General features: G+C 40.9%; 3 protein-coding genes across 6 annotated transcripts in view; 2 read left to right on the top strand and 1 right to left on the bottom strand.

Annotated features, from left to right (window-relative positions):
• Positions 1-17,476, top strand: part of LOC113451238 (uncharacterized) — a 176,876-nt gene that overhangs the window by 88,581 nt on the left and 70,819 nt on the right. The window lies entirely within an intron of this gene.
• Positions 916-8,264, bottom strand: LOC113452958 (zinc finger protein 75D-like). Of its 3 annotated transcripts, none has more exons than XM_026724453.2 (6): positions 7,893-8,264; positions 6,723-7,321; positions 6,220-6,352; positions 5,569-5,654; positions 4,979-5,105; positions 916-3,606 (listed from the first exon to the last, which is right to left on the bottom strand). In XM_026724453.2, exons 2-6 carry the CDS (start codon positions 7,191-7,193, stop codon positions 2,546-2,548), a joined length of 1,878 nt encoding a protein of 625 aa, XP_026580238.1. In that variant the 5' UTR covers positions 7,194-7,321; positions 7,893-8,264; the 3' UTR covers positions 916-2,545. The 3 variants fall into 3 exon arrangements, with proteins under 3 accessions (XP_026580238.1, XP_026580237.1, XP_026580235.1); XM_026724452.2 differs by having other exon boundaries at positions 8,066-8,264; XM_026724450.2 differs by having other exon boundaries at positions 8,201-8,248.
• Positions 11,275-16,232, top strand: LOC148126640 (uncharacterized). Of its 2 annotated transcripts, none has more exons than XM_087928224.1 (2): positions 11,275-11,437; positions 13,860-16,232. In XM_087928224.1, the coding sequence occupies exon 2, from the start codon at positions 13,980-13,982 to the stop codon at positions 15,540-15,542; it is 1,563 nt and encodes a 520-aa protein (XP_087784350.1). In that variant the 5' UTR covers positions 11,275-11,437; positions 13,860-13,979; the 3' UTR covers positions 15,543-16,232. The 2 variants fall into 2 exon arrangements, with proteins under 2 accessions (XP_087784350.1, XP_087784351.1); XM_087928225.1 differs by having other exon boundaries at positions 13,857-16,232.

The following is a 17,476-nucleotide window of genomic DNA, read 5'->3' as shown; positions in this document are numbered from 1 at the left end:
CAGCACCTGTCAGAATCCACAATCCAAAAAAGAAAAGATTCCCCAGAGAAAAGCAAAAATCAATCGTACATTACTCATAAAATGAGATCTGAAAGACTACACATTAGGGGCAGATCACCATGGGAAAAAATTATGTGGTCACGAAGAACCAGCACCAGTTTAATAGTGTATCAATGAAAACATGAAAAGCCCCTCCTGAAAATGGTGAGAGTTTCTGCCTGAAAGGTAATACACACAGTAAAAGTATAGAGCCCTAAACCAGTGATGGTTTTTATTGTGGTGTGCTGAAAGCGCACGTGTGCCAACACCCACAATGCAAGGCGCCCTGCCCTTCTGCGTGTGCAACATTCCCCCTTAGCTGCACTGCGCATGCCTCCCAGCTGATTTTCAGCCCGTTTGAGGCCGTTTTCCCTGCCTCCCGGGGGCTCAAGGGAAGCCTCTGCAAACCTTTGGAGGCCAAAAAATGGGCCCATTTTGATACTTTCGGTTTTGGCACTTCCGGTATTTCCAGAAGGCCTGTTTTTCGGCCTCCAAAGGCTGCAGAGACTTCTCTCGAGCCCTCGGGAGGGTGAAAAAGGCCTCAAACAGGCCGAAAATCATGTGGGAGGCTTGCATGTGCAATGCAGGTAAGTTTGGCTGGGGCTTGCGTGCCCACACAAATGGCTCTGCATGTCACCTGTGGCACACGTGCCAGCGGTTCACTATCATGGCCCTAGACTATATATAGATTCTTTCTTCATAACTTTTAGGGAACAAAACCGAGTTCCTAAGCAGTCTGACTGAATTAGATTATCAACACTGTGAACACGTAACAATCATTTGAAGAGTTTTATAGAAAAATCCATCTGTAATACACAAGCAAGAACAAATTACAAATGAACCATGTAAAACATAATTAAAGGTAAGCTGATCTCAGCAATGGTTGATTGTATTCAATTTTTTTAGCAACCTGGAAATCCTTCTGCCGACAACACTAGAATTTCTTCCAGGCCCACCAAGAATTAATAACCAGGATGGAATATGGTTAGTTTCAAAGAACATTCGAAGTTCACCAAGTGCTAATGAAGTAGTAATAAGTAACACCTTTACAAATGCAATCAGTAATATTGAACGTTCCCATCGCACCTACCTTTAATATTTGTAGCAAAATTCAACCATCATTCCACATAATCCACCAAGTTGTTATTTTTTAATTCTTTAGGACCCTTTCATTTAATTTTGACAAATGAAAGATAAATAAAAGGAAGTTAAAATTAAACTGTGTTCTGGATCCATTCAGTTTCTAAAGTCAACTTCACCATCAAAGACCAGATATAGTTCAAGGTATCAAAAATTAGTAGATGTTTGTAGTATGCAGTTTCCTCCTGTTTTTTTTGTTTTTGAGGTCATGCAAAATTAACATTCACCTGAAGCACTTCCCATACTTTAGAACTTATTTTCCGTGTGGTTTCATTTATGGGAAATTAGGTTACTACAATGAACAAAGTTCTATTCAGTCTCCGTAACTTGTGTGGTTTCTTTCCTTTTGGCCTTTATTTTCATATATACAGATAGTCCTCGACTTATCACCACCATTAGGATCAGAATTTCCATTGCTAAGCAAAGCGGTTGTTAAGTGAGTTGCACCTGATTTTACACCTTTTGCCACAAATCGGTGCAGCTGTTGAATGAATCATATCATCATTAAGAGAACCTTGATTTCCCCATTGACTTTGCTTGTCAGAAGCCAGTTGAGAAGGTCACAAATGATAATCACATGACTCCGGAACACCGCAACTATCATAAATACATATTTCGTTGCCTACCCCCAAATTTTGATCACATGATCATGCAGATACTGTAATAGTTATAAGTGCGAGATCTGGTTTTAAGCCAGTTTTTTCAGTGCTGTGATACTTCGGACAGTCACTAAACAAATAGTTGTACGCTGAGGACTGCCTATAAAGTAATCTGTTAATACTGAAGCACGTTCCACATTAACTGCATCTATTCGGGTTCTCCCCTCTGTGGATCCTTCTTGCAGGCATTAAGATTACTCCTCTGAAGCTTTTTCCACATTCCAGACATTTAAGACATCTTTCCTGTGTGGATCTTTTTATGGGAAATAAGAGAAATGTCACTAGCATGATGGCTAGAAGTGAAGATGCTTGCCTCCCTCGCAGAAGGCTGAAGAGTTCAACCCTAGGTAGTGGCAGATGTTTCTCTATCAGGGTGCAAAGAGAAAATATCTGCTGTAAACTCCATGTAGACGTCAGGAAGGGCATCTGGCCAGTTCAGTCCAGTCCAGTCCAAAAAAAGGGATTACAGGATTGTAAAAAGAAAAAAAGAGAGACATATTTTCACTGAATTTCCCCCTCATATTCAGTGAATTTATACAGCATTTCCTTTGTATGAATTCTTTGTGGTGATTAACATCCATACCTCAGGACAGACTTGAACGGAGAAAATCCAAGCATGTGGCTGCTAAGAGCTGTCACACTTCACTGCTTATTAGTTTCCTTTATTAATTATTAAAATTTTAAAATATATTCTCGTTTATTAGTAATTAGTCAACATAATCAATGGGAAGCTCGTCCCCAGACTGTCTATATTCAAATGGCTCTTCTATTCTTTCACGCGACGTAAGGCGTCGGCTGTTATGGAAGCTTTTACCACACCTGGTAGACTTGTACGGAACTTCTTTTCTATGTGTTCTGTCATGTCGAGTTAGATCAGCGATCCGCTTGAAGCTCTTTCCACATTCCACGCATACATACGGTCTTTCTCCTGTATGGATCTTTTTATGAAATTTAAGAGAACTCTTCGTACTGAAGCTCTTTCCACATTCCGTGCACTGAAATGGTTTCTCTCCTGTGTGGATTCTTTTATGGGAAGTAAGGTGACTACTCAAGGTGAAGTTCTTGCCACATTCCGTGCATTTGTAAGGTTTCTCCCCGGTGTGGATCCTTTTGTGCACAAGAAGGGAACTAGAATCAGCAAAGCTCTTTCCACACTCGGTGCATTTATACGGTTTCTCCCCCGAGTGAAGCCGTTTGTGGTAAGTAAGGTGACTATTTTGAGTAAAGCTCTTTCCACATTGCAAGCATTTATAAGGCTTCTCTCCTGTGTGGATCCTTTTATGGGAAGTAAGGTGACTACTCTGCGTAAAGCTCTTACCACATTCCATGCATTTAAATGGCTTCTCCCCTGTGTGGATTCTTTCGTGTGCAATAATTTTACTGTACTTGCTGAAGCTTTTCCTGCATACTTTGCATTTAAATGGTTTCTTTCCCAGGTAATCTTGTTGATGCAAAGTAAAAGAGCAAAACCTCCTGTACTTTCCCCCATCATCTTTCCATTCGCATTGTTCGCTTAAATCGGATTGATCTTCAAATATTTTCTGAAAATCTAAACACTGTCGCCTTCTCTCTGTTTTAATATCTTTGGGGGTCGGGAAGTCATAGATTTTAGGACACGAATGGGTATTTTTATGCCTCCGAATGTTTACTTGAATTTCCTCTGGATTTTTTGAGGGACACTGATCCTGAAATGTCCCTTCTCCCACTTCAACCTTGATGACTCGCAATGGCTCTGTCTCTGTTTCCTGTTTGTTCTTCCGCTCGTTACCTATTTGGGAGAAAAAGAACGAATCAAGACAAAATATTCCAAATTATCATTACATTGTGTTAAAGAAGTACAGCGGTAGCTTGGTATTCCTTGTTAATTGGTTCCAGGAGGCATGATGAATACAAAAAAACGAGTACCAAACAAAATTTTCCCGTAAGGAATAATGTAGTGAGTCACAAGACCGCCGACACTGACAAGTTCTAGGTGGTGTGTTGAGTACCAAGCCAATGATGACCACCAGGACAAATGTTTTGTATCAAAATTCATTTGAGTACCAAATTCAACCAGTTTCAAAGCAGTTGAGTATCAAGGTACTACTGTACTTCTTTCTAGCACTTAATCTTTTAGGGACATGTTCACGGCCTTAAAAAATTACAACAAACCCCTTGAATTGCACTTAGAAAGTAACTTGTATCCAGTGCAGCTTCTTAGCATATTAATTATAATGCAGTCGCATGTTTGAACCTAAGGCTTTTGGTTGGTCTTCAAGGACAGCTGCATGTAGAGTGAGTTGCAGCAATCTAGCTAAGAAATGACAATAGCATGAGCCATTCACAGAACCCTTATTTTCCCTAAAAGGCTGCAACAGTCACACCTGCTGAAGCTAGGCAAATACCTACATGGCATCTGTTGCCACTGCTGTCAAATTGCAGGTCATTCTATTGTTTTGTGGAGCACAATCCCACCTGCAATCACAATGTGAATTATTCCAGAAGTTTCCATGGAGATTCTCAATCATCCAGGTCACGATTGCTCCAAAGGTGCTTTTCCAAAAGGCAACTGGATTTTCCTGTTTTTCCCCTTGAAAACATTTGGCTTCTCATCCAAGAAGCTTCTTCAGAACTTGGGTGAGAAGCGAAATGTTTTCAAGAAAAAACCAAGGGAGTCCCAATTGTCTTTTGGAAAAGCACTTTGGGGACAATCATTTTAGAACTTGCTGATTTCTAGTTTGGTATAATTCTATCTTTCTTGAGTGTGCTCCTATTTTAGTCCACCCAGATGTTGGCAGCCTCCAGACAGCATGTCAAGACCCCTGCAATGCACCACTTTCCGTCCAGCCCAATATGCAATGTGTATATCTGGACATTATGTCTACTAAAGGAATTTAGGAATGACCTGAGATTAAAGCAAGTGTGAAAAAGGAATGCAAAATAAACCTGCCTTAACTTTGTTTAGGAGGAGAGGGCACAAACAGAAACTTTCAAGTTTCTGTTCCTACATTGCACAATAAAACAGAATTTGTGAAATTCCCACAGGATCTGTTTTTTGATCTGGTCTACCAAGAAGGTCAGAAAACTACAAATAATTAGGTTCCGTCCAACAAGAAAATACCTAACCCAACTATTTGAACAGAAAGCAAAGAAACTCTTACTCAGAAAAGCCACATTCCTACAAGTCTCCAACATGATTTCTTCATGCAGAGCTTTCTGATCAGGGTCTAGCAGAGCCCACTCCTCCTTGGTGAAATAGATGGCCACCTCCTTGAAGGATATGGAATCCTGAAAGAGGAATAAATAAATTCTTTATTAACAGACAGACTGAGAAGTCTTTCAAGATCTCTAAGAAATCTCCAGAGCAGAAACTTGCAATAAAATAAACATATTTTTTTTCTGACAAGTTTCAGAATTAAGGATATTACTGGACATAGCTCACGTCCACTGGCTGAAATCACACTGGAGATAAAGGCTGATTAATATTTCCACAGGATTTGATCGATTAATGCATGAATAAAATATCATTCCAGATTTTCCCCATCCTGAGCTGTTTCTTACATCCACCAGAGCTGCTCCTATTCCAGAAGGTGGCTGGATGGCAGCTGATCAAGTGAACTTCATTCATACAGTGCTATTGGTCAGGAAAAGGACTGATTCTAGATTAGAAATACAGTTTTAGCAGTTGAAGGAATGCATTTTAATTCAATCACGTATGCAGTTCCGAGGAGGGGGAAAATTTTCTTCCTACCTGAGCTGGAAGGATAGTCCTTGTTTCCACTCCATCAGCAAGAGATGCTTGATTTCCTAGTGAGAGCGGATTCATTGTTTTGTTCTCTGTGGGGAGGACAAAGATGAAAGAAATTGACATTTTTAAAGAATATACTTAATACAGTATATTCTGGGGGAATCTAAATAATTTGTGCCAAGAGGAGCAAAGTTCGGTTGCAAAAGAAGCTCATGAATGGAAGTGCAGATAGTCCTTGACTTACAACCACAACCGAGCCCATAATTTCCGTTGCTAAGCAAGAAACTTGCTAAGTGAATTTTATCCCATTTTATGGCTTTTCTTGCCACAGTTGTTAAGCGAATAACTGAAGTGGTTAAGTTAGTAACACAGTTGGTTAAGTGAATCTGGCTTTTCCTCTGACTTTGTCAGAAGTCGCAAAAGGTGATCACATGACTCTAGGACATTGCAACCATCATAAACATGAACCAGTTGCCAAGCATCCGAATTCAAATCACGAGACCAGAGGGATACTGCAATGGTCATAAGTATGAAAAAGTCACATTTTTCATCGTAATTTCAACGATCACTAAATGAATGGTTGTAAGTTGAGGATTACCTGTAGTTTGGAGAGCTCTTGATCATTTTTTGCCGTTAGAATAAATTATTCCTTACCTGGTGGTCTGTCCCGAACTGGATCCTTTTGGGAGACGTCTCCTAAGAATGGATCCCTAGAAGGTATGAACAGATTCCCACTTCCTTCACAGCATTCAGTGACCAAATTAAGACAGGACGTCTTCGCTTGCAACTGTAGACATCAGAAGGGAATGGGTTTAACGTAAATTGGACAAATATATTTCCAACTTCCCTCTCACCTCCCCTTCTGCTCCAGGTTCATCTGTGGGAGAAGAGCTTGGGTTTCTCCCAACTCCTGCGAAATGTTCAGAAAAGGCAACCAATACTTTAAGAAGTTATACTCCTTCCTTATACATATAATTAATAACAGAAAGGACTGAGAAACTTAAGCTCCCATCTAATTTGGGCAATAAGAGCAAGATCCCTCCATTTTAAGGCTGGCCTGAGTCAAGACTATTATATGGCCAGCCCCAAAATGGTTTGAAATAACTGTATACTTAAATTTTGAGATTTTTATTATCACTCTCTTGGGACAATCCGACCTTTGTCTCTTCCTGCTTCTTCTCCTCCAATTGGCTCAGAAGAAAGCTTTCTGCCAGAGCTACTGCCTGAGAACTAGTCTCCACTCCACATTCCTTGACCCAGTTCTTGATCTCTGGGGGCAGGATAGATAAGAGTTGCTCCAGGATCACCATGTCCAGTATCCGAGACTTTGAATTTCTCTCTGGCTGCAGCCACTGGGAACAAAGATAATGAAGGTGGCTGCATATTTCTCGGGGGCCCTTAATCTCCTGGTAGCAGAACTCTCTAAACATTTGTCGCTGGATGTCAGTGCTTATTTTTTCTTCATCTGGGATCTTCTGTTTGGGTGTTTCCCAAATGTTCAGACTGGTCTCCCTCGGAAGGAGAGGGCCTACGGCTGTTCCCTCACATTCTGATGTTTTTCTATCCATTTTCCACCTATGCTCAATCGAAATTCCCAATGGGTAAAGGGACTCCAAACCTTCTTCCATCTATAGAATCAAAATGTCTGAAAAGGTCCAGTGAGGAATCCAAACAGACCGGTGAGCTCTCTTTGGCGACAAGTTTTTGTTTCTATGGAACGGTTTGCAGATAAAACAGCATACATCCAGCTCCCAATCTATGATCAAAAAGAAAAAGAGTATTAATATATGACATATATTATATCCTAGCCCCAATTTTTTTTTCTAATAATGTTTCAACCAGAGTTAATGTTTTGGGGAGACCATCAGCAATCAAAGGGCTTTTTAGATGGGGGACTGGACTCTATTTCTCCTAAATGGAACTCTCTCATTGCAAGCAAATCTTTGCTCCGAGAATCCTTGAGAGATTTGAGTACAAGATAATTTTATCGGCTGGGAAGCCAAAAAAAGATTGGACAATCATTTGTCTTAAATGGTATGCGGCTTCTTGCTTGAGCAGGAGACTGTATTAGAAGACTTCTGAGGTCCCTTCCTGCTATTCTCTTGGCAGAGCTCTACACTGACCTCTGAGGGATTTTTCTTAGTTAATTTTGCATCGTTTACAGTACAGTAGTCTATAGCAGCTCTACACCGCAGGAGGAAGGGACCAAAGTTGTCATTTAAAAAGTAATTAAAAGCAGATCCTCCAACAGCTTCACGTAGTTTTACAAAAAGATCTATACTTTTATTAACAAACCCATAGGGTTTGTTGAAACTTTCTGAGATCACCTGAAACCTCTTGATACATAAATTCAGCTTTCACTTCTGTAGATTCTGTAGACAATGGATTGCTTTTGCTCTCTCCTGAGATGCGACAAATTGCCCGTTTCCCTGCCCGCATCCCTTGAAAGGGGAAGCAATCAGGAATATATAAATATATAAACGGGGGAAGCACGACCCACCCGTTTCCCCAGCCACTGCGATCTAGGCAGTGGAAACTTTATTCCAACCGCGGAGCCTCATCGGAACATCCGCTTCTTGTGATGAAGCAACGCAGATATTGCCGCTGAGCGCTCAGAAGGCGCTTCCAGCCTCACCAAATCTCCATGTTTCTGCGAGGAATGCCCGAATCTTTGCTTCCCGGAAGTGTGAGTGGAAGATGACTTTTTTTCCTAGAGAGTCCAGACACTCACTTCCTGTCGACCTACTCAGCCGCGAATGCAGATAAATCTGTCTGATCGTCTCCAGGACCGGATTGAGTTCGGTTCCCTCCGGATGGAAAGCGAAAGTTGCCCTTTCGTTACCCCTGGAGAAAAAAAAGCAGGGGGAAAGTTGGACGAGAAAGCCCGGGAAAAGCCGGGACGATGAAAAAATAAAAATAAAAAATAAAAAAAATGTAGTTGGGCTCCGCGGTTGCCAAGTGAATCCCAAGATCCGGGACCCCAACAGTTGGCCGAATCGGTGCCCTCACCCCCGAAATTTGATCAATTATTGTTCGGAAAGGCTTGGAGAAAATATTCTGTTTTCTTCACGTGGAGCATCCGAAAAAAAATCTAAGTTGAGGACCGCCTCCTTCGCTGGGTGGGAAGATGCAGGGAACTCAATACCTTGACTTACAATAGTTCATTTAGTGACCGTTCAAAGTTACAATGGCACTGAAAAAAAATGGCTTTTATAGATTACAGATTATTAATAGAGTTGGAAGGGACTTTGTAGGTCTCTAGTCCAACCTCTGCCCAAGCAGGAGACTCTACTACACCATTTTTATAATTACAGATTAATAGAGATGGAAGGGACCTTGTAGGTTATCTAGTCCAGTGGTTGTCAACCGATGGGCCGCAGCCCACTGGCGGGCCGTGAGAAAATTTTGGTGGGCCGCAGAGCATCTCACCCACAGGGTACTCACCCACAAAGCAATTAAACCAGGCTGTGCAGAAACACAAGGCTGTGCTGCCCACATGGCGCACGGGAACCCTCCCCGCCCACTCACTCCTTACCCTGCAAACTTGCCTGCTAAATTGGTATTTTTCCTTTTTCTGGCCATCTTCTATTCTGCTGTGCCAGAAGATTAAGATTAGCTTAGGAAGCAGGAAATGGTTGGATTTCTTGCTTTCTAGCTAGTCTTTAGATCTTCGGCTCTGCTTTTAAGCACAGCTGAACCTCCCTTAGGACTGAAGGTTATATTATTCAGTGCAGACTCATGGCAAGCAAATTTGAGAGATTGATCTTGCCAATGGCAGGTAGATCACTGAATGATTCTGTGAGCAACTCAATCTGCCTGCCTGCTTTGCCTGACTTTGGGTAAAAGTTGCTCTTTTTTTTAAATACAAAAATCAATATTTACATACATGGTGTGTTGTGAGTTAATTTTGTGAGTTTGCAATCAATGGCTGAACCCAGAAAAACATACAAAAGCCCAGATGCTGGATTTGGTAGTCCTGGAGCAGTTCCTGGCCATTCTGCCTCTGCAGATGAAACATTGGTTGTGGGAATGTGGAGCCGAAACCAGTTCCCAGGCAGTGGCTCTGGCTGAAGGCTTCCTCCTGAGTCAGGCGGAGGAGAAGGAGCAAGGAGAGGTGCAGATCTAGTTGTTTACAAGTGATGGAATAATGCCAGTGTGGAATATTCGAGGCATTTTTATATTTCCACCCACAAATATTTTTTAAAATAGATGGTTCTGTGTTCCCACATGTGGTACTTCTAACATCTTTCTTTGCTTTTTTTCACAGTTGCAGATAGAGGCGCTCCTTCAGGAATTGATGGCTGAGCATCCTAAGGCAAGATGTGATCCGTTAAATCCTTGTCAGGAGAATTTCATTGGAGGAATTTCTCCAAAGGATCTGAATCCAGACATGCCACCAGGTAAGGGAGGGATGCCTTCTGCACTGAAGTTCTTAAGAGCATCCAGAGGGTTTTATTCCTAATCTTTTAAAATAAACTCATGGGCCTGTGTGCTACAATAGCATTTATTTCTAGTTTTTCCCTGAACGTCTAAAGCATTCTTTTTAAAAGTCTATTTCCTCCCATCTTTCAGGGGCAGAGAACAGAGACATATCTCAGCTGATAGGAGAAACATCTCCTCTTTCCGATAATGCAGAAGCAGCTGTTGGCTTTCCAGGGCAGATAGGAGGAAAATTTCCTGTGCCCCCCTCACCCGCAAATGCAAATATGGTTAAGGCAAGAAGCGTCCTGGCTATCTCCCACCTCCATTTCAACCTTTGTTCCAACATGGGACTCTTTCCATCTCAGCAGGTCCATGTGGCTTGTTCTTTTCTTACCTCTTGAAATATTTGATTAATTTATCAAAATATAAAATAACAAAATACACAAAAAGAAGAAAATAAAGGGAAGATAAGGAAGGAAAAGGGGAAGAGAAAAAAGTGTAGGGGAAGAGGGGAGAGAGAAAAGTATTGACTTCTGACTCCTTTGGGTGCAGTAGAATAAGGTAGTAACGTAAAACTTCAACTTTTTACATGCATGTATGTGTCTGTCTGTCTGTCTGTCTCTCTCTCTCTCTCTCTCTATCTATCTATCTCTATTATCTATCTATCTATCTACCTATCTATCTATCTATCTATCTATCTATCTATCTCTATCTATATCCATATATAACTTTTAATATATATTTATGTGTGTGTGTGTGGATAGATAGATAGATAGATTGATTGATTAGCCATTTATATAACAACAATTCTTTCTAATCAGCAAAACTTAAAATCAAAGTTTCATTCCCTCCCCCAAGAACAAGTACAAAAGCGGTTTCCAAGTGGAAACAAAGTGAATTGTGTTGTTTTCTTTAATCAAAGCAAGTGAATTTAGCCACTTCTGTTAACTCCATCAACTTTTGCAGCCGTTTGTCCATTGTGAGGGCTTATCCTTTTCTTGATCAGCTCCCTTACAATGAAAAGATAGAGCTGGAGCAGCTCTGAGGGATGGAAGGCAAAGCTGGAACTGATGCATCCAGAACAAATCTGTGGTCTAGGCCTCCACGGGCATTGAATCCAGGGACATGCAATAAAGTTAATCAGCCTTTCGGACCCTGGGGGTGTCAAGAGAGGATGGACAAGGAAACCTTTCCTTTTACTCCCTCAAATTCTGAAAACAGCCAGGAAAAGGTTTATGAATGTCACTGCTTCACGGGTCTTGTGAGAGAAATTTATTTTTCCCAGCTTTCCTATTAGTAAGAAATTTTTTGCTTCTCTTTCAGGGTTCCATATCCTTCAAGGAGTTGTCCGTTTGCTTCACTGAGGAGGAGTGGGATCTGCTAGATTCTGATCAGAAAGCTCTGCATGGGGAGATCATGCTGGAGATGTCTAGGAATGTAGCTTCTCTGGGTAAATAATTCCTCTTTGTAATTTGTCCAGATAGAGGTAGTCCTCGGCTTGAAACAATTCATTTAGTGACTGTTCAAAGTTATAATAAACCACGGTGGCACAGTGGTTAGAGTGCAGTACTGCAGGCTGCTTCTGCTGACTGCCGGCTGCCTGCAATTTGGCAGTTCAGATCTCACTAGGCTCAAGGTTAACTCGGCCTCCCATCCTTCCGAGGTGGGTAAATATGCTGACTCTGTAAATCTCTTAGAGAGGGTTGTAAAAGCACTGTGAAGCAGTATACAAGTCTAAGTGCTATTGCTATTGCGGCACTGAAAAAGATGACTTATGAGTTTTTCACACTTTAAGACCACTGCAGCATCCCCACAGTCATGTGATTAAAATTCACATGATTCTGAAGTGGCAACTGGCTCATATTCAGTTGCAGTGTCCTGGGGTCACGTGATCACCTTATGTGACCCGATAAGCAAAATCAATGGGAAAACCAGATTCGCTTAACTATGTTGCTAACTTAACAACTGCAGTGATTCACTTAACAAGGGTGGCAAGAAAGATAGTAAAATGGGGCAGAACTCATTTTACAAATGTCTCACTTGGCAACAGAAATATTGGGCTCAATTGTGGTTGTAAGTTGGGGATTACCTATAGCTCAATATGGCAACTAGTTAGAAGGAATATATTTTGTTTCTTCCATGATATTCCCTAACCAGTAGATCAGTGATGGCTAACCTTTTCCTTGTCGCGTGCCGGAAATTTGTGTGCCTTCACCCATAATGCAATGTGCATGCGTGCCCCTGCACATGCATGTACGATTCCCTGTATGCGTGCTGCGCGCTTTTGCGCATGCATGAGATCCCCCACAAGCCCTTTGCGCACGCCTCTTCCCTGCAATTGCGTGGCACATACCTGACAATCACCTGTCTGGCGGAGGCGCACATGCGCATGCATAGTGAGGCTATTCCGGGTGACTTGTCTGCATGCCACCTTCAGCATCGTGCTATAGGTTCGCCACCACAGCAGTAGATCATCTTGGCTGTTAAAATCTTTTAGTGGAATTTTAGATAAAAATCTCTACTGACATTAGGAAAGGGATCCTAGGAGTTTACTCCAAAAAATAAATGCCAATTTACTCTGAGGGTTGTGAACAAAAATTAAAAACCATGTCTGAAATTATATGGATTTTAAAGAAAAAAGTCAATAGGAAATGGCTCTTACAGAACTGTGTCATCTGATGGAATGTAAAATCAAGTAATTTGATTTTAAAACTTGAACAATATCATAAAGCTGGATTGGAGCCAGAAGGAAGAGACCAAACTGATTGGAGAAGAGAGAAGTTGCTCTGTTGGAAAGACGATAGTTATTTGAATTATTTAACTTGGAGCAAAGTTGGTCAGGGGACATATGTCATAAAATCATGCATTGCATAGAACCAGTGAATAAAAAAATAGTTTCTTGCTCATTAACACTATTATGGATCTCTCCGTTAAAATGAAATGTAGGATACTTAGGAGAATACAGACTAAAAGTTGGAAGGGACCTCAGATATTCTAGTCCAACCCCCTGCTCTGGCAGGAGACCCTATACCATTTCAGAAAATGGTTGTTCAATTTTGTTCTTAAAAACCCCCACTATGGGAGCGCCCACAACTTCTGGAGGCAAGTCGTTCCACTGATCAATTGTTCCAACTATCAGGAAATTTATCCTTAGTTCTAGGTTGCTTCTCTTCTTCTTTAATTTCCATCCATTGCTTCTTGTCCTGCCTTGAGGAGCCTTGGAGAATAGGTTGACCTCCTCTTCTTTCTGGCAGCCCCTCAAATACTGGAAGATTGCTAGTCCTTTTTTTAATTAAGGTAAATATAATACCTAGACATAAACTAGAAAAAAGGAATGATTTCAATAGATGTTGAGGTATTCCCCATTTGAAGAATGAGTGCACTCAGGGAAGCGTAGTGAGAGTAATGTTGAATAACACACGACCAGCGTACAGATACACTGAATAGTAAAATGTAGGTTTTACTTCTAGTAAATGGGTAAACAAAGTCCAACGAACAGTCCAAATCATACACAGTTAAAGCGGTTATTATCAGTCCAGAGATAATCCAAAAACGAAGTCAAGTATCATAAACAGAGTTCAGTAAACGGGGTTTGCTAACAGTTGCAAAAACTCACAGCAATCCAAGTAGAAGGACGATCAGACAATAGGGCAAAACAGGAAATGCAAGGAGAAAGAAACCAGGTTTCTGGCTCCATCTTATGGCCGTTGGAGGAACTTCAGCCAATCACAATTACAGCATTCTCTTAAAAGATACAGTATTAAATTACTATCATGGTTTATATATTTCCAACCCAACTGTTAGGTGACTATCATTCCTAGCAGATGGCTTAACTGTATTTCCCCCCCACTGTTTCTTTCTCTCTCAAGCAGGCAATGAACGGAAGAATGAGATTTATCAGCAATCAGAAGAGATACCAATACAGATTCTAAAAGTTGAAGTGGGAGAAAAGAATCAATGGCAAACAAAAAGTGAAGACGGAATCCAGCTAAATGATCCACGGGGGAAAAATCCTCCTTTTTCTCTGGAAATCTATGATTTGCTGGCCCAAGAAGATCTTAATGGAGAGGGGATGGGACGGTGATGAAGTATTTGAAGAACAATCAAACTTCAGTAACCCATGTGAATGGAGACAGGAAGGGAACAGGTATAATCAGAACTGCCCTCCTCATTGGAGTGATGAGATGGGGGGAAAAGCATTTGAATGTAAGGACTATGAAAACAACTTCAACTACTCCGGTAACCTTGTTTCCCATCCAAAGAAACCCACTGGCGAGAATCCATACAAATGTATAGTGAGTGGAAAGAGCTTCACAAGGAACGATAAACTTACTGCCCATGTAAGAAATCGTACAGGGGAAAAACCATATAAATGCATGGAGTGTGGAAAGAGCTTCACGAGGAAGGACATGCTTATTTCCCATAAAAGGATCCACATGAAAGAGAAACCATACAAATGCAAGGAATGTGGAAAGAGCTACAGTCACTCCAAAAGCCTTATATCTCATGAAATTATCCACAAAGGGGAGAAATCATATAAATGCATAGAATGTGGAAAGAGTTTTAGCCAGGGCAATAGCCCTGTCTATCATAAAAGGATCCACACTGGGAAGAAGCCGTATCAGTGTATGGAGTGTGGAAAAAGTTTCACAAGGAATGATACACTGATTTCCCATAAAAGAATTCACACAGGGGAGAAGCCATTTAAATGCTTAGAATGTGGAAAGAGCTACAGTTACTCCAGTAGCCTTATATCTCATGAAACTGTCCACAAAAGGGAGAAACCATATAAATGCATGGAATGTGGAAAGAGTTTTAACAAGTGCAGTAGCTTTGACTATCATAAAAAGGTCCACACTGGGGAGAAGCCGTATCAGTGTATGGAGTGTGGAAAAAGTTTCACAAGGAATGATACACTGATTTCCCATAAAAGAATTCACACAGGGGAGAAGCCATTTAAATGCTTAGAATGCGGAAAGAGCTACAGTAACTCCAGTAGCCTTAGAACCCATAAAACTATTCACAGAGGAGAAAAACCACATAAATGCCTGGAGTGTGGAAAGAGCTTTATGAGGAGCACAGATCTTACTTCCCATAAAAGGATCCACACGGGAGAGAAACCCTATAAATGTATGGAATGTGGAAAGAGTTTCACTCATTCTAATACCCTTACTTCTCATAAAACCATCCATACGGGGGAGAAGTCATATAAATGCCCCGAGTGTGGCAAGAGCTTCAGTGCAAACAGTTCTTTAACATCCCACAAAAGGATCCATACAGGGGAGAAGCCATATAAATGCATGGACTGTGGAAAGAGTTTCAGGACAAGCAGTTATCTCACTTACCACAAAAGAATTCACACAGGGGAAAAACCCTACCAATACCTGCAGTGTGGGAAAAGGGTTAATCATCCCAGCACCCTTGCTTCCCATAAAACAATCCACACAAGGGAGAAACAGTATAAATGCCTAGAATGTGGAATGTGTTTTACACAAAGTTGTCACCTTACTTCCCACAAGAGAGCCACAATGGGATTTAACTATATAAATGCTTAAAATAGGATGAGACCTATCATTCTTGTGACTTGATAGCCTGTATCATTTAAAAACCGTCCAAAGTTACAATGGCACTGAAAACTTATGTGTGTTTTTCACATGACTGTTGCAGCATCCCCAAGGTCATTTCGATGCTTGGCAGCTGGTTGATACTTATGATCAACCAGTGACCCAAGATCATGGTGATCAACTTTTGCGACTTTTTGACAAAGTCAATAGGGAAGCCAGATTCACTTAACAACCATGTTACTAGCTTAACAACTGGAATGATTCACTTAAACTCTGCCAAAAAAGATTGTAAAATGGGACAAAACTCGCTTAGTAAATGTCTTACTTAGCAGCATAAATTTTCATCGTAAGTTGAACATTACATGTATATGGTCTTTGATGATAAGCAGTGTTCCATTTTTCAGATGGTGGGTCCAAGAAAAAAAATGTACATTTGATTTTCTTTCGTTTATCAACATAAGTATACACTATATATTTATTCCTTTGTATTTTTAATGATTTTTCTTGCAATGTCAAGGCTTCAACCTTACAAGAGTCAGCAATACCAGAATTCCTTAATATGCATGAAATCTCAAGGTCTCTAGAGATTTCTGCAGTGCAATTTGATTGAATATGGTCTCTAAATTGCTATTGGAACTAAAGATGACTGCTTGATTATTAAATTGATCAATTAATGATGTACCATCAAGTCAGTGTTGACTCTTAATGATCATGTAGATAGATTTTCTTCATGATGATCTGTCCCTATCTTGTTTTTTAGATCTTCCCTGATTATTAAATGGGACCACCTAACATCGATCCTAAAACTACCAGATTTAATTAAGTTGAATTATCTAATTTTTTTTTAAAAAAAATCTACCTAGTATAGTATTTAAGTCCCAAAAAAAGGCAGTTTTCAATAAATTCAGCATCTGCAGGAAGTTCAGAAAGTTGGTTGGGCACCTTATCTAATGTCCAAAGTTGTGATGACCCAATGTGCGGCACAAAGGCAATACAGTCAGATAATCAGTAGGAGTCCCTTTATTAGCTCCAACTTTGTCCCCAGTGTCCTGGTTACCTTCTGGTTGAAGAAAAACTCTCCCAGGAACAGCCTTTGGCTGCAGAGAATCAAGTCCAAAGTGTGGTCAACAAAAACTGTAACTTTAAATCCAGTCTTCTTAAAAACTTCCAGTGATTGAGCACCCAGAACTTCTTGGAGACAAGCAGGTCCACTGTTTAATTGTTCTCACTGTCAGGAAGTTTCTCGTAGTTTTAGGTTGCTTCTCTCTTTGTTCAATTTCCATCCATTGCTTCTTGTTTGCCTTCTAAAATACATTGCCCTCCCCTTCTTACTGGCAGCCCCTTAAAAGCCTGTTGCTTATCACCCTTTTGGGCAAAGCATGTGAGCCATTTCCTCCTTTCAGTGGTCCAATAAAGTACATCTATAGTATGTAGATAATAAAGTAAAAAAACTGTGAACAACATTTTTGCAGAACTATAGATACCTTGAGGCCAGGTGTGACAAGGAATGGCTGGGAGGAGAAGGGCCAGGCGAGGCACCCCTTGCTGTGAGTGACATTGTTGGCCACACCCACCTAGTCACATGACCACCAAGGCATGTCCGCCCAGTCACATGACCAAGCCATGCCCACCAAATAAGCCACGCCCACAGAACCTGTACTAAATTTTTTTGAATCCCACGACTGGTCTGGACTTTACATTAGATGACTCTTCTTCAGTTTCAGCACTTTTACATATGCCTTTCTTCTCCCTTAGTGTTTTTAATGAGGGAAACTCCATTTCTACCACTGCCTTGTCTTGTTGGAAGAATTATAGAGTAGATCTTTGTTATGTAAAATAAGACTGGCCCAGGCCAGATCTGGTAATGGCCCATTAGCAAAGGCGGGGACTGAGTTTCTGCCTCTCTGAATTTCCACTTTTCTTTT

Source organism: Pseudonaja textilis, chromosome 2 (assembly GCF_049901715.1).
Source record: "Pseudonaja textilis isolate UNSWEBS1 chromosome 2, rPseTex1.2, whole genome shotgun sequence".
NCBI classification, from domain to species: Eukaryota; Metazoa; Chordata; class Lepidosauria; order Squamata; family Elapidae; genus Pseudonaja; species Pseudonaja textilis.
This window is presented reverse-complemented; position numbering and strand designations above follow the sequence as displayed.